A 27,398-nucleotide genomic window follows, 5' to 3' on the forward strand; every position below is an offset into this window, starting at 1 on the left:
GATTTAGTTGAAACAGCGCATGGAGTTACAGCTGTGCAGTGAACATTGAATGACGATAGTTTAGTCTGCCTTTGACTAAAGGTGTTGTATCTGTTCCTAGAGAGCAAATTGCATGTGATATAAAATTAACTGGCATTAAATCTTGTGCGCCAGTGCATAGAAACGCCAATTTGCTAAGCCGCTTTTAGCTTCAGGTTATTGCGTTTAAATCCCGCGGGCCTTTATGTTTGAATGCGTGGACAAAGTGACTCGAGAAGAAAGGCCATAGCAAGCACCCTGCAATTTATGTTTGTTGTGGCAGGATTTGCAAGAAAAAATATCACAGCTCATTTAGCCTAAACAAATTTAAAGTGACCGAAAAAAAATTATATGCCTACGTGGCCCCGCACAAGAGGGAAGATAGCGAAGTTCCCATAAAGCAGGCGTAGGTTGGTTCAAGATAACGGTGCCTCCGACGCCAACGCAAGTCCGGTGCAAACTTGATTACAAAGGGACACGACGCGAAGGTGTCACGCCTCTACGAAATATTCCGGCCTCAAGAGTTTCTCAATGCTCACCTCATTCACGCATCCACTTTGTCCCTTCAGTGTTTTCATTTTCAAAGTGTGACGCTACAAGTGAGGAAAGAAAAAAATGGCAGTAATAAAGCAAGCGGAGCATGAGAGCACGAGCACCTGTCACTCCTCATAAAAGCTTGGTTGAACGAGTTCGTTTGAGAATTAAAATGCGTTTGGAAAGCAACTCACCCTTCGTATTAGAATCCCTCATAGCGAAGAGAACCCGAGCTTGTAAAAGAAGTGAGAAAAAGGCCCAGCTAACTGTCTCGAGCAAGCAACTTGCTCTTCGGTTGCCGCAACCACTTCTTCAAGTAAATCAGCGAAGCCGAGAAAAACTTACCTGCAGCCCTGGTTGGGAAAACTAGCGTAATTCTTTGCGGACAAGGAGGGCACTGATGATTTAAGTTGAGCAAGACTTGAAAGAAAAGAGTACCGTGCGTGAAGTGCAAAGTTCACATGCTATATATGTGACCACTTACACGTGTCATAGCTCGACTGAAAAAGAAAAGGAGGATTTCAGTTCCAGTGAATTCCAGTGCCCCTTCTATGCCCGCTCGGTTAAGAGATGCCAACGCAAGCATCATTAAATTCGCCAACGACTGAATTTCCTTTCCTTATTCTTTGCTTACGGCATTTTATTATTTTTTCATTTTTATTCTTTGCTTACGGCATATTATTTGCTGACGGTGTTTGTCATTATTTAAGAATTTATCGTTTAATGAATGGCACAAATTATTGGTATTTTACTGTCCCAGAGGACACTTTTATGTGCGCGATTGGCACATTAGTCTCCTAGCAGTTTATTATTATTATTATTATTATTATTATTATTATTATTATTATTATTATTATTATTATTATTATTATTATTATTATTATTATTATTATTATTATTATTATTATTATTAAAGTGTCCCGTACAATAAATTACGCGTCAATCAATTGCATGGTATAACATATCTGGCTGTTTTTTTTTTCCTTTGCTTGTTTACTGCAGCTGGAGATTCACAAGACATTATATAGCAGCCACGAATGGTTCGTTGCTTCGTTCTACACGGCTACCGACTTTTGTTGCCTTGGTTCGACTCAAGCTCTCGAGATTACAGTGCACAAAAACACTTTCAACGTATTCATTTCACTCATACACTTACGTCCGAGCACTGTGCTGTTCCCGGCTTCTCTTGTTCCTATTTTCCGACATGCTGTGCCGTTTAATCCCTCCCCTCATCCGTCCCTCTCGTCCCCATTCTTACTTCACTTTTTTTCATTTTATCCATGCAATACGCTTGCTTTGAACTGAATTCTCTCCCCTTTTCATCTCCCTGTTGCCTTTTCCCATGAACCGTATTTTCGTCCGTCATTACATATAGCGCCCTGGCCAGAGAAGGCTGAATAACACTGGCACGCCTCTTGACTGTAAATCATGTTCCTTATTTCCTTTTTTTTTATCCCTAAAGCAAGCTCACCCACCGATATACCATTTGTGCAACGCAGCCAACTTACCAAAGGTAAAAAAAGCGATGCGTTCGCGAAAGACGATGAAACGAAGTAACTGAGAAAACCAAAGAAATTTCGGCCACTGAAGAATAGGAGCAGGAAAAATTCAAGTCTTCGTTGATCGCGGAATTATAAATTGTATTCGCTGTTTTTTTATGCCAATAATGTTTCGAGAGAAAGCGATTGCAGCGAAGATTGATGGGATAGCCGACGGTGAACAAGAACACCAGTTTTCAAAATACGCGCTAGCAGCCACTTCGACGAGGCGACAATTTTTCCCAAGTGCCAGTTTCTCATTTCAGCAAAGTTCTTATCTTGTTGGTCAAAACTGCAGAGGACGAGCCGGTGCCGCCTTGGTTCAGAGATTGAAAAGCTGTTTGCGGGCATGCAGCGTCAGACATCGTTATCATCGATGTCCTTCCGTTTCCCATGACTTCACGGAGAGCATTTTGCCCTGCAGAGAGAGAGAGAGAGAGATCCGGAAAATAACTGAATGCAACAGCAATAGTTGGTAACCTTTACTGTTAACAATGTTAATCTCTTGCCTGCCTTTGCAAGATGCCCGGACCGTTTACTGAAACAAGCTTAACCCCGATGTTTCGAGCCCTTTAGATTAGTGAACAAGGCTTCCGTGTAGAAGCCCAAAGGCCTAACCTATCTGAGCACAGAACCTTAGTCGGCTTTTTGTGTTCCTTTTCCTAAATATGAGTTTACTTCCTCACAAAACTTCCGATTATCGATATCAAAGAGACACTTCACTAGCTAATAGTGATAAGGACCCGAAAAAATGCACGCTTCCTGTTTAAGGTAATCGGCTTAGGCCTACGCTCGGCAAACAGAACGGTTGGTTCGTTCAGGCTCTACGCTCGCTACTAATGCCCTATGGAAACCGAAGGCTCCAGAAATGTCGACGCCTACGTCACCGTCTTCTTTTCGCGATGCACGACCGGATCTTCGGACTCCGAAGGAAGGGACATATAGAGAGTCGAGTGTCCACAGTTCATAATGGTACCACAAAAAGAAAGAAAAGTCCGAAGTGCTAAACTGCACGGTTTCTATAACAAGCCGTTGCACTCTTTCCTAGTAGCTGCTCATTACAATCGCTTCTTCAAGACAGTGGCCCGAGAATCAAGAAGTCAAACTAAAAGGCAAAGGCCGCCTGTCTTCGAATAGGAGCTCTCAAGATCCGCATTAGCCCTATCGCCCCTCCATGTCCTCCTGCCCTTTCATACTTCTGTTGTTGTTGTTTTCTTTCTTTGTTACAATTTTCCGTGTTCATGTGCTGCACTGTTTTCAATACTACCCGTCAGGTCATTGACAGAGAAACAGGGAGGAACACGCAGCGACTCTTCATTCTTGTAGGTATGCACTATAAAACCGCAGTTATTCACTATGGTTCAACGTGTTGACATTTGTGTATATTCTAAATGTCGATCGATCGATCGATCGATCTATCTATCTATCTATCTATCTATCTATCTATCTATCTATCTATCTATCTATCTATCTATCTATCTATCTATCTATCTATCTATCTATCTATCTATCTATCTATCTATCTATCTATCTATCTATCTATCTATCTATCTATCTATCTATCTATCTATCTATCTATCTATCTATCTATCTATCTATCTATCTATCTATCTATCTATCTATCCGTCCGTCCCTCCGTCCGTCCATCCATCCATCCATCCATCCATCCATCCATCCATCCATCCATCCATCCATCCATCCATCCATCCATCCATCCATCCATCCATCCATCCATCCATCCATCCATCCACCCATCCATCCATCCATCCATTTCTTTTTCTTTCTTCACATTCATTGCACTTAAACAGCGACCATATCCACAGTTTTCTACTCAAGATGACTATTTCACACTGTGCCACTATTCATATGATCGCTGTCACAATTTCCCGGTGACTTCTCGTGCGTAGCACTCAAGCGTATGAGCTGCCTGGTCAGTATAGCACCTGGTCTGCTCCTCCGCTATGTGAAGCCTAAATTTGAGACCTCGATAGGTGACGGAAGCTGAACCACGTTGGTCATGTAGCAAACTTATAGAGCCAGGTCTTTATTTCAAACAAACTTAGCACTGTTCGGTGTTTTTCGATGCCTTTAAGTTCAGCTACGTTACGGTCATAAATGACTGATAACCTTGTTGCACGTAACTGAGGTTCACGAGAACCTTTAGGTCGAATTGTTGGCAAATGCAACACGCTAACGTAACAGTCTGACGTCGCAGGTCTCAAAGAGTTAATGAATAATTACGTGGGATTAAAGAACGACCATCTATCCTAGAAGCGATAAACCGCGCTAGGTTCTAGCACAAGTTGGTGGTGCTGCTGTAGGCTCGCGTGAGTTGCAAGAAGTTACGGGCAACTCGATGGCCTCGTAAAGAAAAAAAAAAGAATGTTATACCCACAACGCCCAGCTTCCGCGGCGTTGGAGACGTATGGTTCAATTTCGCTGTCCGAGGCTGACCACAGCTTCAGAAAACCGAGTGCTATTAGCGTCCACATAACGACGCCCCTAGCAGCAGATTAACGACGCACTGTTACGCGGAGGGTTTCGGCGATCGCGTTGCACGATACCGGGCCATGCGAGAGTCCCTGTACGGTCAAGAGCTCGTGAGAAGCGTCTTTAATGACGCAGAAAAATTGCCCCCGTTATATATATACCTTGTGTATACCCTTGCGAAACGCTGTAGTGCACAAGAAATATATTTGCTTTAGTATACGCGTCCATATTTCGGTGGTCACTTAATATATAATGCAAGGTTTCTCTTACAAACGAAATTCCCGGCATGTGACTGCGTAAAGATGTAGCTTGTGAAAGCACGCAGCGTATTTATTTAAGATTCTAATCAGGCACAGTGGAGGAGAGGGCGCAATGCAGCGCCCTCTCTGAATCCTGCATATGCATTTTCTCAGGCGTTATCTGTGTAAAAAAAGAAGAAAATACAGGAGGACACTTGCAAGTAACCACTTACAGTTTAGCGTAGTTTTGAGAAATTATCGACAAGCTCTGCCTAGAGCCCTGTAAGCTTTAACAAGTTTCTTAACGGGCAGTGGCATTATTTGTGACTGATGATACACACTTCAATCTTTTCTCTTTTCCTTTTTTATGTTCAATTGCTTAATAATTAGTTTGTTAATTTATTCCTCGGTATGCTGTTTTTTTTATTATGTGTAACTCTAATTTGTTCGAATAACACGAATCTCTGTATTCATATGGCAAGCGTCCCTGTAGATTTGTGACTGATTCGTACTTTGAGTATTCTACTGTTTTCTTAAATCACTCGTTTTCTTTGTTGGAACACTTATGTGCACAGCGTGCCGAATTTTGTTTTTCTAGAACGCTCATCGAGTTCGTTTTCCCTGACGCCAAGTACTCGTCATTTTGTGAGTCATGTCTTTCCTGCATGTTCAAAAGCCGATTAAATGTTGTGAAAAAGCGGGCGACGAAAGTTGCCGACATAATCGATATCATCAGATAAGCCAAATCAAATCAGTCAGAGAATCCGCCACGTGGTGGCTCACTGATTAGTTAAATTCCGGGCTGTAGAATCCCGCCGAGGAAGAACTCTTGGCCACCAAGCTTTAGGTGCATGTTAACTGACCCCTGGGCAAAAGTAATTCGGGGGCCTACTTGTACGGCGTGTCTCGTAGCTGGTGCGTCGGTTTAAGACGTTAAAGCCCATAAACGAACAAAGAAAGTACGAGTAAGAAGCTCGCTAGTGTTGTCAAATACCTATCATGAATTATCCAACGCAGACAGTAAACAGGGTTCGTCAAAGCCTGTAGAGAAATTTGCAGTCTCGCGCCAGTTCCAAAGTTTTGTGGTAAATTAGCACGCTTTATTTAATGAGTCAGTTACGGTTTGCTGCAAAAAAAACGTCTGCCGATTTTCGACCACCAGTGGCTATATTCCTATAATTCAGAAAACTAAGACGTCGATGTACCGAGTTTTCTCTGCATGGGATTAAAAACCACAAAATGTAAGAAGCAATCCGGAACCTCGGCTGCACTCGTTTTTTTTTTCTGCACTGTCTGGCGCGTCTTTCAGCAAGGTTAAAATGCGAGTGCCAACGCCTCATGAATCAATCAATCAGTTAGTCGTCTATAGTCGATATCGGAATACGAAGCGCGCTGGAGGGCGTCCTCTTCCGTGAAGGAATGGGCGCATGTGACTGTGACGAGACAATTAGGCGTACTATGTGTATCCGCCCGTGTTATATAGCACGGAGAGGCATATTCTTTGTCCCGTACTAAATATACTCGACAGACAGACACGGTCAGAACAAAAAGGTGTCAAAAAATAGGCCGAAACTGACTTCGCCGCTATATAAAGGCAGCTAGAACGCTAGTTCACTGCCTGCGGTCTCCAGGCCTGCGAGGTATACTATGACACTAATGTGTGCCGCCTCAGACTTTGTGCACTAATGTTCGCTTTCATTCTCGTCTTTCTCCAAGCCTCTCTCCGTCTCTCTTCCCCTTTGCCCGTGACGCTAGCAAACCGTTTTCTTTCCTGGCTAACCTCCCCGTCTTCCTTCTTTACTCTCTCTCTCTCTTTCTTTCTTTCTTTCTTTCTCTTTCTCTCTCTCTCTATACGCTGAAATAATAGTAAAGAGAAAAAGCCGGAGAGATAATGATGGTCGCGCCTAGTTGGCTTCCCTAAATCTCGGGAAATGCATAGATATAAATAAGGATAAGATCGATAAAGGAGAGCCTGTGCGCGCACCCGAGGGCGAATGTTCACTCATGTGCAGTCACAAGCGCTCGCCTAGCCCAGTGGCCGTGGAGAAGTGCATTACAGCTTTGTTGGCAGAGGACACCTCAAGTAGGCTAAGCTGTGCTCCAACAACAAGTGTGCGCCGTCTCTTCTCCCGTTCGGCTGTGTCCGTATTCGTCCGCAAACGCTGGCGCATTGGACAGTGCGGCCTCTCTCTCTTGCTTTCGCCGCAGGTTCCCCGTCAGCAACAGCAGCCGTCGCCATGTTGAATGCCCGCGCGTGGGCCGTCGCCCTGCTGGCCCTGCTTGTGCTGAGCGTCACCTCAGCGGCCAAGGGCACGCCCCAGTTCGTGCCCAACGGACGGTACGGCCGCCGGAGCGTCACGCCGCCTCTCGCTGGTGAGCACGTCGAGCGTAAATTGTCCGTTCTCGGGTCAATTCTTCTTCAGGTTTCGTTCCTGCGCTCTATTCAAACGAAAGGCGATATTTATGTCGTGTTCGAGCAAGTGTTTGAAATGTTTAGCTCGAGAAGGGTGACCGGACCTTTACGTAAAATTTGAAACAAGGAAGGCAGGCTACAAAAAGAAAGACGAAAAGGAGGAGGAGGAGGAGGAGGAGGAGGAGGAGGAGGAGGAGGAGGAGGAGGAGGAGGAGGAGGAGGAGGAGGAGGGCTACTGTGAGGTTAGCCGGTGCATGAACCGGCTGGCTACCCTGTGCTGAGGTAAGGGAGTGGGGAAATAAAGATTAAGTGGGGTCGAGAGAGGTCGAGGAAGGTCGAGAGTGGCGGAGGGTAACGCTGCCAATGCTTCGGTACATAACGTATACACTACTGTATTAATCGCGCCTTCTTTTTTTTTCAGATCTGTTGGCTACGTGTATTGGTGTGGGCCGTCATGGTTTGGAAAACGCGCAGCGTAATGGGCTCCATGTCAACTTGTTTTTGATACTTGGTCTTGTTAGCTGGATCATTTAAGACCGTATCGCAGTTGATAGGTGGTGTTCAGGTGGAGCAATTTCCAGCGACTTTTGCAAAGCTAGGTCCGTCTGCAGCAATCAACACATCCTCCCCTCCTCCTCCTCCTGCAGTGGTGCTCAGAATAGACAAGAAAGCTAATATTGTTCGTGTTTTTTTATTATGTCACTGGGTGTCATAATCTCTATGCGCACCAATCTGTTCTCATTCGTAAATGTACGTAGTTCGAGAAACCTAACCCGTAACCAAAACTACCATCGATAGCTCAAAAATATCGTTATTTTCTGGCCATCTTACGAGTCGGAACTGCTCAAGACGTCGGACGACTCGAAAAAATAATACCTTCCGCACCAGACACCGAGAGGTGCAGCGCCCCCTGTCGCCTCACAAAATGCGCTAGAAGAAGCCAAGCTGGCACCGACGAGCACTCCGCTATGACCTTTCAAGGGGTGACATCGGCTCAGAAACGCAAGCTGGTTTGTTCATTCCTGCCTGACTACAAGCTACAACACACTGGGGAATCTGAGGACGAGTCAACAATCATCGGCGATAACGACGAGCTGAACCTTTCAGACCTACATATGGACGAGGCTGGATTCCGAATCGTGCGCCATCGTAAAAACAGGACGAAATCACTGCAGGGTAAGAAAGACCTGATTTAGAGCAAGTGAACCCTATTGTCCTATATTATGAGATTGAAATGATTCTCGGTGGAGCGCCAGTTGAGACAATTTCACAGCGCAGGGAGCATTGCTCTTGGATGTGGAGACAGAAGGACAAGCTAACATCCTTCTGTAGACCAAGAATATCGGTGGCATAGCCATAGCTGCCCGTATTCCACCCAGTTATATGAAAAGCACGTGCATTGTTAGGGGAGTCCCAAAATGGTACTCGGATGAAGGAGAAGCTGCTCACCTACCTGAGACCTCAGGGAGTATTCCTTGAGAGAAGAATGAGACATCCATCCATTCGTAGCAATTGCTACAAACGTTTTCCTTTGTAGCAACTGCTACGAATGGGTGGATGTCTCATTTTCCCTTCATTAATTACTTCCCTGCACCTTGCGGGTTTCTGCAGAACTATTACGTCAAACTCTTGCCTTTGCTTCAAGATTTTGACAAATTCGACTTCACCCTGCCATCTGCCAGCCGCCTGGTTAGCTAAAATGGTAGAGCGGCTGCCCTGGAAAGGCGGTGGTCCTGAGTTCGAGTCCCGGACCAAGAAGATTTTTTTTTCTTCAACTGCAAGGCTTTTCTTTCAAGGAACCCGTATGGGTTTCCTTTGTAGCAATTGCTACGAATGGGTGGATGTCTCATTTTCCCTTAACTACTCACTTGCTTTAAAGCAAGGAAAATATTTACCAATCCTTGCAGAAGATTTTGCAGATGTATACATATCTGGCAGATCAGCAGGAACGGTGAACCCTCTGTCATCTCAATTATTTTATGCGATGGCTACGCCATTCATCTTTCGGGATTTGGATTTGGCACTTAGCAGATTAAAAAGACGCTGTGCTGTGGGTCCCGATTTGATCGGCGATCACATGCTGACAAATCTACCATACGAGCAAAGGCGAGCCCTTCTGGACACATTTAATCGCGTCTGGAGCACAGGAGAGATCCCCCAAACATGGAAGACAGAGAGGGTGGTCCCAGTGCACAAGTTTGTAAAGGATCCTGGGAACCTTGCCTCATATCGTCCAGTATCGCTAAAATTATGTCTATCAAAGTTGATGAAATGACTAATATGTACGAGGTTAACTTGGTATCTTGAGCAAGGAAATAGATGACCGTCGTGTATAACCGGATTTCGTCCACGGTTCCACAGTTGAGTGCCGAGTACTTGCTAAGGCACATCGGGCACCTTCGCGTCGACGGCCTTTCTACACTTGTCATCTTTATGGACATTACCAACGCATATGACTGTGTGCTTCATACTAGCGTCATCAACGGACTCCAAGCCCTGGGTGTCTCTGGAAATGCTCTCCGACTCGCCCACGAATTTTGTAAGAGAGTGACATGTTCAGGTTAAGCTCGGAAATATAATGAGCGAAAAACGCCGAATTTTCCTCGGCGTTCCGCAAGGAAGTGTCCTATGTCCCTTGTTTTTAGCGCTGCCATGGCCACCCTTCCAGATGCACTGAAGGTAGGTTAGACGGCTGTTAAAATGTCCATCTACGCAGACGGCATCTGCATTTGGATCTCGAAGTACCAACGTAAACGTTTGGCACGGATAGCCCAGGGTGCAATCTCCGTCATCGATCGCCACTTATAGAGGCTTGGCATACCTTATCAGCGGAAAAATCTGCCTTCATGCTTTTCGCGGGATTGAGGCGCAAGTCAACCCGCCTGTCACTAAATATTAGAGGCCATCCAATTCGTCGTGCCACTAGTGTTCGATTCCTGGGCATCACCATCGACAGCAAGCTACTCTGGCGAGGCGCAGTTAAATGTGTGGTGGCTGCATCAATGCAAAGAGTCAACGCACTTCGTCGCACGTTGGGGAAACAATCCTATGTCTATGCTTAAACTGAACGCTGCACTGATAACAAGCCGCATTCTTTATCAGCTTCCGCTGATATCACCATCACCGAGCCAATTCGAGCGCTTGGAGGCAGTGCACAGAAAGGGACTTCGCTTGGCGATGGGAGTTCCTCAGGCGGCTTAAAACAAAAAGGTAAGTAATGAAGCGAAGCCTCTTTAACTCCACCGTTTGGCATCTCAGGCCTTGCTGGTGCAGCCATTAAGGCTACGCGAGTCCCCCGCAGGTGCGGCGCTTCTCCGGCAGCTAAGAACAACTAGTTCCCATTTTCATGCGGCGCTGAACACCTTTCGATTTTTAGGATTGGAGTGGCATAAACGGAGTCGCCTCGACCCGCCATGGTCTTTTTCGGACGTTACGTGCAGCCTCAGTGTACCCCACCTACCCGCGAAACGCACCATTTCAACTGCCGAAGCAATGTTTCGTGCGTTAGACCACTTGAGCACAGCGTTTCAAAGCCACCTACAAGAGTACACAGATGGGTCGGTGTGTGCACAGACAGACAGCTGCTCAGCGGCATTCTGCACACCCTCCCTTGATGTGTCATCGTCTGGCCGCCTGGGTCACGTTGTTTCGTCTATAACAGCAGAGAGTGCCGCGATTACCGTGACCTTGCGAAAACTACGCGCTTATTCCGAACGTGACGTCGTGGTGCTAACGCACTCAAAATCATCGTTACAACGATTACACCGTGGCCTACCTCGAGACAAGTTTACAAGGCAAGCACTGATCAAAGTTCTTATCAGCAAAGGATTTAAGGTAAAATTTCAATGGATAACATCCCACATAGGAATTGAAGAAAATGAAAAGGCTGACGCTCTTTCACGCCTGGCACTGACATGTGTCCCAAAAGTAAGAATGCCAAAAATTTTTCAGAACCCTAAGGATGCAATCCGCATTCACTTTAAGGCGATCTACCATACTCCACACCCAGCCTGTGTGACCCATGGACTTACTCGGGAAGCAACAACGCTGTTGCATCACATCCGGACCGACTCCGCGTACACCACGGCTTGGTTATTCAAGACTGGACGATGCGCTTCCCCGTTCTGTGGCTTCTGTGGTGATATCGCCGACATCGAACATTTCATTTGGGTATGCCCGCAGTTTGACACAGAAAGGAAAGCGATGTTCGACAGCCTGCAAAAGAATGGTCTTTCGCACCGAACCTTTGAAGACGTCGTTTTCCCCGGAGGGCTTGCGACCATCAGGAAGTAAGTGCAACGACTGCTGATCGCCTTCATGCGCGACACGGCGCTCTTTGACACCTGGTGAAACAAACACTGTGGCACTCATAGGAGGTTCAGGCGGAACATTTACCGGCTATGTATGTCAGACTAACCCCGCCTGCTGCAACACCACCACCACTACCACCACCACCACCGAAAATATCGTTACAGCGGTTAACCTGCCCGTATTCACAAAAGGAGTGGGGGTGCCGACTTCGAATTGGCAATACAGTTCGACTGAACGTAAGGCACACATTTTTCTACGACGCCTCGCCTAGTCTGGCTATTCTTTCGTTACCTAAGAGAACTAGTGGCGCGCTCGAAAATGATCTAAAATTCAAGCTGGCGATTTTCGACACACTCCTCGGCAGAAATGTAAAGGAAGAGAAAGTCAAGAAAGTACGCGACGTGACATGACATAATTATATAGCATCTCAGCTTGGGCTAGAATTTAAAAAAGATATAAAATCTGACCTTCAGTTCCTGAACTAAGTCATCGATTTCTGCGGAGCAATGAAACCTGGGTGGAATTCCCAAATCATAACCTACACTCTTCTATACCGCTCCGCATGCAGCGCTGTATAAATACTTATACAAATACGCTGTTCCTACGGAAATGACGCGGCGTTAATGGGAAATATTTGCCGTCTGTAAGAAATGTCACAGGAAAGGTATTGAATTATTCAGCCAAGTACAGCCTTTGGTCTGTCTTATAAGAAAAGGCATCTGGTCTGCTGTTCGTGGTTTCTCTTGTCGCTAGCCACATTCGTCACACAAGCTCTACGGCCTGAGTGACTGAATTCACAAACTCGTTCTTTGCAACCTGTTCACCATTGGCCAGCCACATTCGCTATAATACGTATAACGTCACGACTGGCCGACACCTGCTGTTACTAAGAGGTCTAGGGAAAAAAAATTCTTGGGAGCTTGAACCCAGTTCTATTCGTGTTGTGCTGGCGTTTAACTAGTCAAGACATAAAGGCCGCTGAAATATGCTGTTTCCTTAATATACGCGGCACTATGTGGTGTCTCCCTGCATTAAAAGCGTCTGTAGAGCTGTATAAGTGTTTAAAAAGAAACGGCGCAATTTGGACATATTGAACAAGCGTGTTGAAGCTATCACAAAAAATAATAGGAAGAAGAAAAAGGCAAAGTTCTTCCTTAGCTGTATTTTCTGCCTTTACGCTATTGAACGCTGAATTAACGGGTTAGAACGGATTATTGCAGTAAATCCGATTACCTCACCGTCTCTGACCCCAGACACGCGGCCTTTGCCGAAGCTTCCGTTCATAAAGAAGCCCAAGTGTACCGATAGCAAACAAAGACACGACGTGCTATAGGCCATTAAGTCAGTGGATTCAGAGAGAGAGAAGGGAAGAAGGAAAGGCAAGGAGGTTAACCAGACTGAGTCCAGTTTGCTACCCTACCCAGCAGTGGATTCAAGCTTATAGACTCCCAGCGGCGCCGCACCAAATGGATCAAAACGAAACAAAGTGTCTGGAGCGAGTTAGGCTCGGTGCCATTTCGGCGCTTGCCTTAATCGGAGCAATACTGGCGCGTAGTCAATTAAATCAGGACTTCCCTCCAGGTGTTCGCCGAGACCTCCTTCTCTCTGTTACGTAATTTTATTGCAGGTGAGATTGAACGTGGCTTGTGCCTCTCTATGTTTGCACAGCGAAATAGACGAGGACCGAAGGAAGAACACAACACGGGCGCTCGTCTTTAGCGCTGTGCAAACATGTCGATATTGAATCACCAACTCGCCCAAGACTTCCACCCTTGTGCGCCTCTTACTCTTTTTTTTCTCCTCTACACTAATTCACACAAATCAAGCACTGGCTAGCTTTAGGTCGCTTCTGAAACATACCAGAATACCATTTTGTCAAACTACAGCCGGCAAATCTGCATACGAATTAGGTTAAGTGCATCACTGCGGTAGCTGCTAGGTAATTCTTGGAGGCTGACGGCAGGGTAATGTCAGAAAGGTAAGGAAAGGCGGGTGTGTGCCGTGGAATTCGTTCATGGAAGATACTAGACAACTGCGTTTTATTATTATTATTATTATTATTATTATTATTATTATTATTATTATTATTATTATTATTATTATTATTATTATTATTATTATTATTATTATTATTATTATTATTATTATTAAGTTACTGCGTGGTGACCAGCCCAAGAAAAAAGGCAGTTTACAAAGCTGAACGATTGCCAAACAACCCAAAATTAACACTGGAGCGTGGCCTTGGCTTCCGTACACAAATACAGGAAAAAAGTAATAAAGGCGAAGGCACGCTGAATCCGCTCAGAAAATCGGAAGCGACTAACTGGGCGTGTCATTTGTCTCCCCGAACTGTGTCGAGCCGGCTGACCCGGCGATTCGCAACGCTATCTGCAGGCATCTGCGCGAGCTGACAAGTAACGTCACCGCCTCCGGGAGAATCCTTCCGCGACCTCGTTGATTGGGTTGGACGCGATGCCTTAACGAGTGCCGCCAGGGGGCCCTTTTTGGGGGGTATCTTGACTGCTGTTCGCCATTCCCGAGTTAGCAACTGGCGACAGACAATTAGTCAGCGTCCGAAACAAGCGCAAACCACTCAGCCCCCCCGTTCTTTTTGTTTTCTTGCCGAAATGGGTCACCGCACAAGATTATAATACATGGATATCTTTTTGGGACTTCGATGTTAATAAGACAGACAGGGTGAACACGTGCGGGGAGAGAGGAAGAAGGGGATGTACTCGTCACTCATGTGCTCCGTATTACTGTACTTTCAGACCTTCTTATGCACTCTTTGTCACCAAAAAAAAAAAATGTCTCAGAAGCAGACTTGTATTTGTCGTACCGCAACAGTCGTTATCGCCCTCGAACGCTCATTAATGTTGCTTCCAACGACAGGCTGTGCACACAGTGCAGCTGAAAATAAACAAAGGTGTAATGAACTAAGCGCACTCTTAAACTGTATTTGTAATTTTTTTCATCGTCAGGCTGTGAAAGTATTCCAGTTTTGGGTTCACCGTTTGTGCGGTGGAAACACCTTTCAGGAAGCAGAACTGTTCTCATACAGTGACTGCGCCTGAGGGTGCCTTAATTGCATTTGTTTAGAGAAGGCCTTGTTCCTGGAGGCCATCCAGGAAGCTTATTTCGATATATTTGAGAATCGTTTTAGGCTAATGGCGTGTGCAGCCTTACTAAAATGACATTTTTGCTTATATTTTGGCCAAAGATAACGACGCGAAATTACGGGGATTTCCGTGGGACGTAAGACTATGTTGACGCAACTCATACTGAAGACGATCGAAGTAGTAGAGAGCTTTAGCAACAGCAGGCCCAAACTCATCAGCATCATCATTTATGTCCATTGCAGAACGAAGGCTTCTCACGGAGATCTCCAATCTCTCTCATTCTCTCTCTCGGTGGGAGATAAGATCGGGTGGGAGATATTTTCTCTCTCCCACCCGCTCTTACTCGCGCCTGCGCAGAAACGGCGAGCGCCGCGAGAAACGCCACGCCCCGCTGTACCTACTAGCAACTGTAAAAATGCCACCAGGTGGACCTGCAAGACGTCGCCGTTCCTACTAAGAAATTAAGAAACTCCTAGAAAAATATAGCAGGATTTGTGTGCGCTTTTTCTTTTTCTTTCGTATAGGCTAAGCAGCTTGCTTTCGTTATTTCTGAAACCCTACATATAGCGCCGCAATAATTCATAGAACACGTGCACAGTACTAAACATTGAGCATACTTATGTTGCAAAATACGTTACATTGCCGCTGGTTCTAGGTCAGCGAGGACGGATCAATTCAGCAGTATTTCAAGAAGCTATAACTTATTGGCCGCTTTGTATAGAGCCGTCCATGAATGGCCCTAATGCGGCTATGACGTTAAGTAATAGCCGGTCATCCTAGCCACTGGAACATCACGCAGGCTAATGAGTCTTTTTCGTTACTTGGGAACCTTGAAACGAAACCATTATCCCCTCAGTCTTTTGAACGCCTCAGCTAATGGCGTGATCAAATATCAGCCTCGTCGGTAAATTGATTGTAAAAGACGCTTCAGAACAACTACATAGAAATATTTATAAGATGATGCCTGTAGGTCAAACAGCTTTGGAGACAGCTATTGTCAAAGGTCTTTCGCGTGCAGATCCTCGCATTCATCGCTAAATAAATAAATTTGTGTCAACGTTGAGGAAGCGACATTGTCACTGGAGCTAGAATAATCCCGAGTGCGCCCATTTGTTATCGCTGAGTGAACTTTCTCTGTAACGTTCTACTTCTCGGTAGCGTTTTGATACAAGCAGGTGGATGATAACATATCCTTTCTTGAAAGCCTTTTCACCGTGCGGATTTCCGAAGACCAAAGTTCTCAATGTGTTCCCTGATACAGCCACATTATACACATCACACAGCCATACTATACTCGGTTCTATACATAGCAGTCAACGCTGTGGAAACTATGAAAGAAGTTCAGTCAAGGAAAGTTATCACTCTGCGCGTTTCGTCTATACTTCGCTGGGCGTTCGTTCCATGCATGCTTCGTTCTGTGCCAACATCGTTCGCTCGCGCAAGCATGCACGTGAAGCTTCTCGCGATAGATTGCAAATAAAAAAGAATATCGAAAAGAACAACAAAACTAATGATCTAAAACAACGCATTAGCAGCAGTATACCACAGTGTGTTTGTTTCTAAGGATTAAAACTTGTTTCATTCAATACTGAGCCTATATAAAGAACAGTTGCGCACAGTTGCGGTCAAAAAACAACGAACTGTATCCAAGTGCGAACGAAGCCACTGCAAGAAGTCTCTCTAGCCTCCACAGCGTTGACTGCTATGTATGGAACGGAGTATAGTGTGGCTGTGATCTAGGACGTCCTAGGTAATCGAAGACGTCCACCCCAAAAGAACTCACCGGTGTGGCCGAGGGACGATAAAGTTCAAATGTTCTTCTAATAATGGGGTGTATCACAACGGCCCCATTTCGATAAGAACGAAGCCCAGAAATGACGGCAGCGTTTAGAGAATGTTCCTTGGCGTACAATAAACAACGTCGATCAGCCGGTCTCACTTTTATAAAAGCGCATTCACTAGGAAGTTTCCCGCTTCCGCATCGAATGTTGATAGAAATTAGTGTTATAAAAAGATACCTCATGCTCATACGTGCCTCCAGGCCCTCGACAAATCTCTCTCTCTCTCTCTCTCTCTCTCTCTCTCTCTCTCTCTCTCTCTCTATATATATATATATATATATATATATATATATATATATATATATATATATATATATATATATATATATATATATATATATATATGTTCTATCTTCTTACGACGAAGGTGTCTTATCTGCATTGCGCCCTGTAACTTCCTTCTTTTTTCTTCGCCCATCCAGGTGTATCCAGAGACCTGACGGTGAACTTCTTCGGGGACTCGAGCATATCCTGCACCTACACGGGATTCGCGGACATCTACAGGTGTTCCAGGTAAGCCGGCCCAACCTGATGACTAAACAAAAAAAAAATCGAGACAGGCCTAGACAGCAGCAGGCGGTCATCGTCAGCCTATATAATGTCCACAGCAGGGCGTAGGCCTCTCCAAGTTGTATCCGATAGCACCTGCACTGCGTCAGCTGAGTCCAGCATATGCCTGAAAACTTCAAAATCTCACTACTCCATTATTCCTTTGCTTGCACGACCACGTTTCCCTTCCTTTGGCACCCATTATGCTACTCTAAAGGACTACCTGGTTTATGCTCTACGCATTAAATGACTCGCACAACCCCCCTTCTTGTTCTTAAACTCCAGGAGAATACCAACCGGACACGTTAGTTCTCTAATGACTCATTTTGCTCTTTTACCGTTGTTTTTCAAAGCGAGTTCAAAGATAGAGGATTGGGCTAGGAAGGTTGGGCTAGGTTAGAAAAGATGCACTTTCTTGACCTCGCATGCAAACTTCTACGGAGCAGGGTGGGGCTTTTTCATCCTTTTTTGGACAAGTCTTCGTAAGAATAAAGTTGTCAAGAAAGAAAGAAAGAAAGAAAGAAAGAAAGAAAGAAAGAAAGAAAGAAAGAAAGAAAGAAAGAAAGAAAGAAAGAAAGAAAGAAAGAAAGAAAGAAAGAAAGAAAGAAAGAAAGAAAGAAAGAAAGAAAGAAGCCCAGAGGGAGCCGTTGAAGGTATGGCAAAGCACACTGTACTACCATGCAGGAACCGTTTGGGTCATTTAGTAATTATCATGACAGGTTAGATAATCTCATAAAACTTTAAAAAACGAAGAATTTAGATTTATAATAATCGTGTACTGAAACCACCCCGCGTTTCTTTTTTTTTTTCATTCTGTTAAGATTATGAAAAACGGTTCGCTAGGAGAACTTGCTATACTCTAGTTGAAAAACGCCACAGCGCCCGTGTCCATGGCTTTAAGCGCGATAAAAAACCTTGCTCGAGAAAGCGTAACACTCGTCACTGTCGTGTTTGTGGGCTTCGGCAAGAAAAGAGGCAGAGCATACTCAAACATGAGTTACTCCACGTTGCAGCAACCATGACGACAAACAGAAGGTTACGAGAAAAAAAAGAAACGCTCGCACCGGCATTTCGGCAGGCGCTCATAAGTACAATAAGCGATAGTGGCGGGCTATATGGGCCGCGTAACAGAGAAGAATCACGCATAGCGTTATCGTGAGCACACGCGTACAATTGCGTCACAGTCACCTGACCGGACTTCGTGAGCACTGCAAACCGCCTGCAGTAATGATCAAAGGGGGACGGCAAGTCCTTTAAGCTGCAGTTCCCTTCACAAGACGCCGCGTGCCTTAAGTATCGCACAAATGTTGGTGCCGTAACAAATGAGGAAGGGGTAACAATAAAACGATACCGGGAACTTCCTCTCACAAGGTGTTCTTACGAATTGACGGAGTTTTGTTTTTCGCGCGTCCGTACAACCCCGTGGAATTGGATTCAGCACACGTCATTCCGTGCGTCGTTACCTTTCCCTCATGCCGTTGAGCGCGCACTGGAGGTAAACCAATTGTTTTGCAGACAGCCGGCTGCAGTTAAGTGGCAGGCGACAGCACCCAAGGGAGAAGTGATGGCCCAGCGGAGCATTCCCTCCAAACGCTACGTGGTGCACCGACAGGTTCATAAATGATTATGATGATCGATAAACACCGCATCTTGACACGTTGCGGCAACTACGCAAGTGCCGCAACACTATGTCTGTTCATTCTGCGTCAGCTTAGTTATCCCTTCGAGAGTATGAGGAGGTCGGGGTCAGATTCTGTTTGCGAAGTAGATGCGTCACAATGTTGCACCTCCGCTGTCGCGTACAGCACGAAGTTAAATTTCCGAGTCAGAGAAGTAAATTTTCGGGGATGGGCACTCCTTATTAAGGAGTCACACGGAAAGATGCATTATCAACGTTTCTCTCGCGTGCCGATTCTTTTTTTTTTTTTACTTCATTTGTTGCCTCTGGCGATCTCAGCTTCGTTCAAACATTTGGTGTTTTGTTGTGCGACGGTTGCTGTGGAGAAATTGAGGTAGAGAGAGAGAGAGAGTGTGTGTGTGCGCGCATGTGTGCGTGCGTGTGTGCGCGCAAGCGTGAGACAGGCACAAAATGCTACTCAGAAAGGTTCCGTTTGTTTCTTCTTTTGCTTTTGTCCCTTATTTCGTTAGGTTGTTCACTTATTTCTCTTTAGTAAGTACTTCGTTTCGTGTTTCTACGCCTCCTTTTCTTTTGCCCAGAGTAAAATAACCAACCAGACGTTTCTTTTTCTTTCTTTTTCTTCTTTTTTTCTTTTTCAGCTGGTTAACATCCCTGCTTTCATTCCTATTATTAGACAGTTTTAGAATATCGTTTGCAATCAAATGTAAAGGCATTACTTACGTAAAGAAATAGCGTCGTCCTCACTGCGCATGCTCCGAACGTTATTGGGTTTCTGTGGTTTACGTGTGCTATGATAACCTACCTTATTTTGCGAGTTTAACGTTCGTGATGTCAACGAACGCTAAGAAATGGCGTTGTCAAACATGGCGGCACCCATGGCTCCCGCTTCAGCGTGAATTGTCGTGATGGCTACGCTTTCGCTCGCGTTGATCGCCAGTAACTATTCTAACAAGCCTTCGCTTTCTCTAAACTCATCTTAAAGGTTAATTATGAGCGCAAAGCGCATCCATTTTCTGAGATCGCTCGGCGATTCTGGCGCCCGTAGACCTAACGAGACGCGTCCGCATAGCAACAGCAGGATGGTTGCTAATGGATCGTCTTAATTGGCTTGGATACGTTTGGTACGATGCACCAGACGGCGCCCTGTTTTATAACGTCTTCTTTACGTTTGCGTTTCGGTACGGTAAGCTAAAAGACTTGAAAGGAGGAGCACCGTAACGTCCCGCAAAGGTGCTTACGTTTAACGAACGTAAGGCGACAAACGCTCTTCTAAAACTGTCTATTGTTTCTATCTGTTTCTCTTTGGTTGCTTGGTTATTTGTTTGTCTGTTTGTTTGCTATTTGTTTTGGATGAGGTCAAGGCCAAATAGGCAAAAAAAAAAACATACGATACGATATTCGTATACGGCAATTACGAAATTGCGATGGCACCTCTCGGCAACGAGGCCAGCAGCTCATCGTTATCACTGGAGTGGCCAAGAGTGCAGCCATTACACGGCGGCTGTTCCTCCGCTTTTCTGGCAATGGTGACCACAGATGAGCGGTGGCAGCGGGACACACGACAGGATGATCCCATAACCAAAGGCCCCTGTTGCCGGTTGAAGCCTTTCTCAGACTTCGTATCCTTATTACTGCCGTATGCCATAGAACGTATACTAACCTACCCATCATCGTTAGCGTTCCTGCAGCAGCCGCAACGTTAGGCCGTTTACGAACGTTCGTCAGCCAGTGCCTCGTTCTATGGTATTCGACCTAGTTCTGTGGTAACCTTCACGACTAGTCATGAAAAGGTTTGGTAGACTTGCAATGGTGTACATAACGTGAAGTTTTAAACAGAGGCCCCTTGACAATTCACTTAACGACGTTTCGGCGACTCAGCATAAGCTAACGACATAAAGAAACAAAAGCAACATAGGAGAGGTGCTGTATAAAAGATACTGAAAGCAGTGATACCGAATGACCCGGGCATGTTTGCGCGCCTTCTGATATAACTGCTTTAGCGGATGTCTTTATTTTTTTACCTGCCCTATTATAGTTCTTGCTGCACCGTACGGAACAGCAGGCTGCAAATTTGAGTGCTGCCCAGACTTGCAGAACTCTCTGCGAACGGTGCAACTTCTTCGTGAAGTGCGGCGTGCGTCTGGACTCCAGGCCCACAGGCACGACACCCAGACACAGGGCGCGCTAATTGTGCACTCGTTAGCCAGCAACCGATGTCGCGCTGTGCTCTGAGCACTCGCCAAGCGCGGAACCTAAGCTAGGAGAGAGAGAGAGAGGAGTAAAGTGACAAAACAAAGCGACAGAGCGATAGCGATGTCTGTGTGTTTCCTCCGGCGCGAAAGTGGCGCATCACGCGACCGACAGTCGTGCACGACAGAGCGTGCCTGGCGCGTTGCGGCTGCCAGCGGTTTTATCTACGCTCGCGCGCATTACTCCATGGCTCCGCAACGCCTCCCGGAAGTCCGACAGACTGACCTCGCCACAGAGAGGTCCGTTAGCAAACAAAACGTAGAGGAAAAATACAAGGGAGCCGGAAACAAAGCGCCACCTTTACTTATATTATAAAGCAATCATTGAGCCGATGCTCTATTTCAGGAAAGCTATAGCTGTAACGTGCAGAAGACGACGATGCGAAGCGATGACCATGGTTGCGTACGGATTAGGAAGATGAGGTCCGCATATAAATGGTCACACCATTTGGCCCCATAGATGGAAACAGCCAGCCCGGCCGCATGTTAAGTCATATATAATAGAACGCCGAGTTAAAAGGAAAGCTTGGAATGGTAAACGTGCGCGGTCTCTGTCCCGCGGCAGCGTCGGTCAGACGGTGTACCAACTGTTGTGGCGCGGTAGTTTGCCGGGGAGCTTTGCTATATTCGTTCATATTATTAGCTTAACTAGTTAGTTACTTACCAAGTCAGTCAGTCAGTCACTCAGTTAGTCAGTCAGTCGGTTAGTGAGTGAGTGAGTGAGTGAGTGAGTGAGTGAGTGAGTGAGTGAGTGAGTGAGTGAGTGAGTGAGTGAGTGAGTTAGTTAGTTAGTTGGTTGGTTGGTTGGTTAGTTAGTTAGTTAGTTAGTTAGTTAGTTAGTTAGTTAGTTAGTTAGTTAGTTAGTTAGTTAGTTAGTTAGTTAGTTAGTTAGTTAGTTAGTTAGTTAGTTAGTTAGTTAGTTAGTTAGTTAGTTAGTTAGTTAGTTAGTTAGTTAGTTAGTTAGTTAGTCCTGCTGCTGAGTATGAAGCCGTAGGTTCGCTTCCTGGCCTCCAAGGTCGCATTCGAATTTATTTGTTGGATTTGACGTCCCAAACCTGCAAAATGGGTGGTGAGGTACGCCGTAGTGGTGGGCTCAAAGTACGCGAGCATTACTGCATTCCTCTCTCATCAAAAAAACGGATGCCGCCACAGCCACTGAGCCGCCGCGGTTAGCGCTTCCATAGTGGCGAAATGCAAAAAAACGTCAGTCCACTTAGAAACTAGATTACTATCGAAATAACTATTAGCTATTTATTAACTGATTACTCATTCATTCGATACCACCGCCTCAGAAGTTAGCGCCGTTTTCGTCGTTACTAAGGTTAAAAACGACAATATAGGCGATATTTCCAGAGGATATGACGTTCACGGTCTTGTTCAAGTGCGTCGTAGTCATTTAGGGAACAACAACGGCTTATACGAGAACACTTATAGTTTACACATATTCAAACGGTTCCACGTGGCCGCGCAAGACTGGAGACTTGGGCTAGTTGACTATTCATAAATAAACCCACGTTATTCATAATTAAAACCAGCGTTCTGTATATCGCCTCTATTAGTCCACGTCCTTCGCGCTGCACGTGGTTGTAATTATGACTAGTCGCACAGCTGCGTATAGACAACAATTGCGCCACTTCGTCGATCGCTATACACTAAGACCCTAGGTTGTCCCCTCAATAGAGTCGTAGGGCACTTCAGGCTCAGGAAAACACAGCGGCCTGACGGTTTATCGCGAAAGCCTGTCAACTGTCCGAAAGAGGTTCCGCGATAAATGCGCCACTTTCCCCTCCACCTTCCGCCTCCCCCTCCCGAAAACAAGAAAAGAACTAAGAGGAAAAAGAAACAAATGGTGATAGCGAGCTCCCGAGTCCATTACACGCATTTGGCACTAAAGTGAAGAAAATACACACAATACAGCTTTGACGACGGAAAGAAAAGTGGATAGGGAGAACGGTCGCTGAGCGTGTTTTTGTGACCTGCGAGAAGTTCCGAGGCAACGCGTCTGATACTGCAAGCGTATGTCTTGTTTGCATGTCACAATAGCGGGCCATATCGCGAAGCACGCGCCTCTCTCTCTCTCTTCATTTTTTTTTCAACAAGTCAGGCTATATTGGGCTTAGCACGCCGATTTTTCGAACTTAAAGGGCTCCGTGACTCCGGGTTCCGTGACCCCGCATCGCAAGCCCGCCAGACTCATCTTCATGAAAGATATGCCTGAGAAAACCATTCTTTTTATTAAAAATACTTTCATAGTAAAACATAAGATGCCGGTGCAGTTTTCTGCAAGCGATACTCTTTATTGTATGCCGTATGGCACGTATGACTATGCGTTGTGTGAATAACTGGCGTTCATTTTGTATGTTGTTGTTGTTATTGTTCCAGGAAAGCCTCCGAGGATTACAAGGACACGTCGTTCGAATGAAAGCGACCACCGGCCGACCCCTCTAGCGGCGGCGACACACGACTTCTCCACGATCTTTCTCGCTACAATGAGAAAGCGCAAGAAGACATGACGAAGGAAAACGGCATCACACCCATTTTTTTCGACCGATCCTGCCTACTTTCTTTTAGCTAATACAACGTATAGTAAACCACGAGGTGCTAAGCAACGAGACATCCTGTTAAGAAAAGCAAGTTACATTCGTTCCTCCTATAGTCTATTTGTAAAACGAGGCAGTATCCAATAAGCTTGACTGTGAGAATTATTCCGAGCTCGCGAACAATGAAAACTGGAGGATATTTCTGCGAACAAATATTAATGCGCATAGTGAAAGTATCGCGGTGCGCATTTAGATACTGTTCATATCCCCATTTACTTCATTTTAGATTGGACCGCACCATCCAGTGCTGAAATAAACGACTGTACATTCACGTTTGACGCGTGGTTTGTCGTTGAGTAGAACTTGTTGCTGGGCGAGTTGGTTGGGATCTAATGAATACATTGTTGAGCCAAAAAAAGGAAAATAAAGACTTGGGAAGGAAGAGTACGAAATGACAGAATGAGCGCTGTCGCGTGGTTTGTCATCAGCTTCTTGGTTGCCTGTATGATAGCCTAGCCTCTCACAGTGCAGAACCGACGCTTCTGTAATCACAGAGGACCTCCCCGGATGAGCGAAGGAGTTAGCCGGCAGAAGCTCACCAAGCGGCTGCGCTGCGTCTCGAACACTGTTCGGCCGAAGGTTCCCATAAGTGTGTTTCATGCAAATTGGGCTGCTCGTTTCGCGACGAGTGTCCCGCTTGGCTCTAAGTTCCTGAATCGGGCGCTCCTTCACCGAGAACTTCGCGAGTTATTTCGTCCAAGCATGCGCGCCTTTGTCGTCCAAGCCTTTCAGGCCTTTTTTCGTAATCCTCTTAGAAAACGCGTCGAATTATGTTAGCCGCAAACCTAGGCGGGCTGAGGACTCGTCCAGCCGTGAAGTGCAACAATCTCGAACGTCCGCATTCTAACGGCGCCATTAACATTTGAAAGTTCAGAGCGAAATCACTAGTCTCTATAGAGCTTAAGCGTCTTACCTGAGCTCGCCAAATATAGCGTTAGTAAAGCTTTACGCCGACAGCACCGGCCCACACCGTCTATCAATTAACGCATTTTGGGACTTTCTTTCTCCGAATAGCGGGTATTTTCGCGAAAGCTCGGGACTTTTGGAGCGATGACGGTGCAATATCGCATTGCTCGGGCTATACGTACATCGCCGAAATTGTTAATTTCGACGAGACAGTTTCGATTTGCATGGGAGAGGATTGTGAAAAAGAATAGACGTGTGGAGGTTCGGTGATCACAGCATCGTTAATCTGCATAACCTCCCTTATTCCGCGGAGAACTGCGCTTCCCTTACCCAGCGACTCTCCGTTGTCACTCGATCCCCATTGTCATTTTTATTCATTTAGCCTACGACCTATGCGCTTTGCTTAACTTTGCCTTGACGCTCCTTTTTTTTTCGGCTGATCTCGCTTAAAGCACAAGCTATAGGTTCGAGGACTCTTTCACCACGCGTCAAACGTGAAGGCGATTGAATACATTTGTGCCGCCGACAAGCTTTATTGTAGAGCAAAGCGAAGTAACCCTAAGTCCCTGTGTGCGATAAGCCCTGCTTCTTATCTTTCCTCTATATAGTCAGGGAGCACAACTGCGAGACAATCCCCTAAGACGCGACTTCTTCGAAACGTGACGGCATCTTTATCCTCTCGTGCTGGGACACCGTTCAAGCTGGATGATATTCTGTATTAAATAAAGGTGACGCGTATATTCCAACCTGCTTTCTGCCTTTTGACTCTATATGTTTTCGGTGCACGGTGCGCGATACGTGCAGGCGAATCTAGGCCACCAGGTGCTTGTCGTCTCTTAGCAAGTCGATGTCGCACCTAACGCACAGCAACGTATTGGTCCCCGTGTACACAGCACGAAGCGTGGACCTGTATCACACCGTCGCATCTAATCTTGATTGCCCTCTCTCGGAGCTTGACCTTCGTCCCTGTGCGGAGTGGAAGAACGAAGTTCGCTTCTCCGGCCCACTGCTTACTACTTTCCTCTATCTGTCCCTCAGTGAAGGCAAAATAATCTATAGCACCAAAGGAGCCAAAGATTAATGTCAACTCACTCGTATTTGTCAAGAATTATGTGATCGCATATTGTGCTGACATATTAAAGCCATGTCACACTGGCAGATTTTGTCTGTCATTACAGTTAGTTAGCTAGTTGGCTAATTAATTAATTCATTGACTTGTTAGTTAGTTAGTTAGTTAGTTAGTTAGTTAGTTAGTTAGTTAGTTAGTTAGTTAGTTAGTTAGTTAGTTAGTTAGTTAGTTAGTTAGTTAGTTAGTTAGTTAGTTAGTTAGTTAGTTAGTTAGTTAGTTAGTTAGTTAGTTAGTTAGTTAGTTAGTTAGTTAGTTAGTTAGTTAGTTAGTTAGTTAGTTAGTTAGTTAGTTAGTTAGTTAGTTTACACTCCTCAAGAACAGTGGATATGAGGGATGCAGGTGAGAGGATTCCGGCAGAAATTTAACAGGGGCTTATTTACCATGCACACAAAGCTCACTACAGCAAACTTTTCGCAAGCCATCGCCATGGGAATGCTGCCACCGAGGCTGGAAATTGAACCCACGACTTCGTACTTGGCATTAGAACGTGATAGCCACTGAACCAGCTCGGTGGGTCTGGCAAGCTAAACAGGCAAGTCGAAGCGTAGGCACACCAGAAAGGGAAAACAAATTTTAATCCGTGGGGAGGAAATGCAAATTGCGATTTCCTTAACACTTCCTTATGATACCATCGAGCTTGGCAGTTCTGGCTTAGGCTAGTTGCATGTCTGCTGAGGAAAGAAAGTGCTACATAACATAAAAAAAGAATGAAATACAACTCAACGTAACAACTATTGTGAATTTCTCTACAGACAAAAGGAGGAAATCCTATGAAATATGGACGTCGACACCACTTTCTGCAGGCTGGCACGAAATTCAAAATATAGAAATTTTAAAAATTTGAAGTTTAGTTTTTATTTGCGCCGTGGGTATGCAGGGAAATGTTTCAAGTAATAAGATACCAGCGTACATTAATTTATCCTTCACGTTAAAGTATCCTTGAGAGAAGCGCATTGTCACCGCACACGCACACAGATATATGCACAAAAATAAAAGACAAACAAAAACACCACGTGGTCGACCCTGCCCCTCAAATTCACAAAACAACTGAGCGAATAAATGTGGCGTGCACGCCAGGTACTGCTGCGGAGAAGAAAAAAAACGTGGACCACAAAGATTGAACGAGATGCTAAAAAAAGATTCTGTCCGCTGCAGAAAAAGAACAGAACCTGCCCACGTGCAGCTGTACAGCCTGCTTTTTACAGCCGCCTTGCTTAAAGGGCCCCTAAACACGGAGGAAAGGAAAGAACTACAGGGCGGAGCATTGTGCAACGCTATACTGAAGCCGAAAGAGTCGACTCAATGCGCGATCGTCACGTGATAGTGCACGGTAGGTTGGAGTACTCCCGGTACGTCCGCGCCCAGCACGCTCTGCAGGCAGAACAGCTGAAAAAGCGCGCGTCGATTAAATACCGTCAAGAACCAAATATTATGGGCCGGTACGCTACGACTCCACGCGTCGGGCCGGCTTGTTGAAGGAAAAAACGAAGGGCATGGCTTCACCTAGAGTCGGCTTGCCAAGGCAGGCTTCGTGACGCAATGATCCCTCCTAATTTATTTCCTTCGTCCGTGCCTCCTAAACTACCTCTGGTAATTAAAGAAAATGAAATCGTGCGCTTCTTATTCCGGGCCTTTCAGCTCCCATCTTCGCACATCGGGACGCCAACAAAATCACGCAAATCACGTCACCAAAACTGAAAACTGTCGATAGGTTCATATGGGAGGGAGAACATTTCCAATCCGTCTGCTAGCACGCCTTCGCCATGCCAGCCGCACGCCTACTCTTCCTCGTCTTGTCCTGCAGTTGTCTGTCGTCTGCAATC

At 45.6% G+C, this 27,398-nt stretch overlaps 1 protein-coding gene across 1 annotated transcript in view; it reads left to right on the forward strand.

The window, feature by feature from the left end:
- LOC135899598 (RYamide neuropeptides-like) overlaps positions 1 to 25,192 on the forward strand; it is a 60,486-nt gene extending 35,294 nt beyond the window's left edge. Inside the window, exons 2-4 of the mRNA XM_065428903.1 lie at positions 7,028 to 7,192; positions 16,926 to 17,016; positions 23,323 to 25,192. Of these exons, the coding sequence (XP_065284975.1) occupies positions 7,057 to 7,192; positions 16,926 to 17,016; positions 23,323 to 23,362 (267 nt within the window). The 5' untranslated portion in view covers positions 7,028 to 7,056 and the 3' untranslated portion in view covers positions 23,363 to 25,192. The remainder of the gene's footprint in view (positions 1 to 7,027; positions 7,193 to 16,925; positions 17,017 to 23,322) is intronic.
- Positions 25,193 to 27,398: the final 2,206 nt, after the last annotated feature.

The sequence above is a fragment of the Dermacentor albipictus genome, chromosome 4, assembly GCF_038994185.2.
Source record: "Dermacentor albipictus isolate Rhodes 1998 colony chromosome 4, USDA_Dalb.pri_finalv2, whole genome shotgun sequence".
NCBI classification, from domain to species: Eukaryota; Metazoa; Arthropoda; class Arachnida; order Ixodida; family Ixodidae; genus Dermacentor; species Dermacentor albipictus.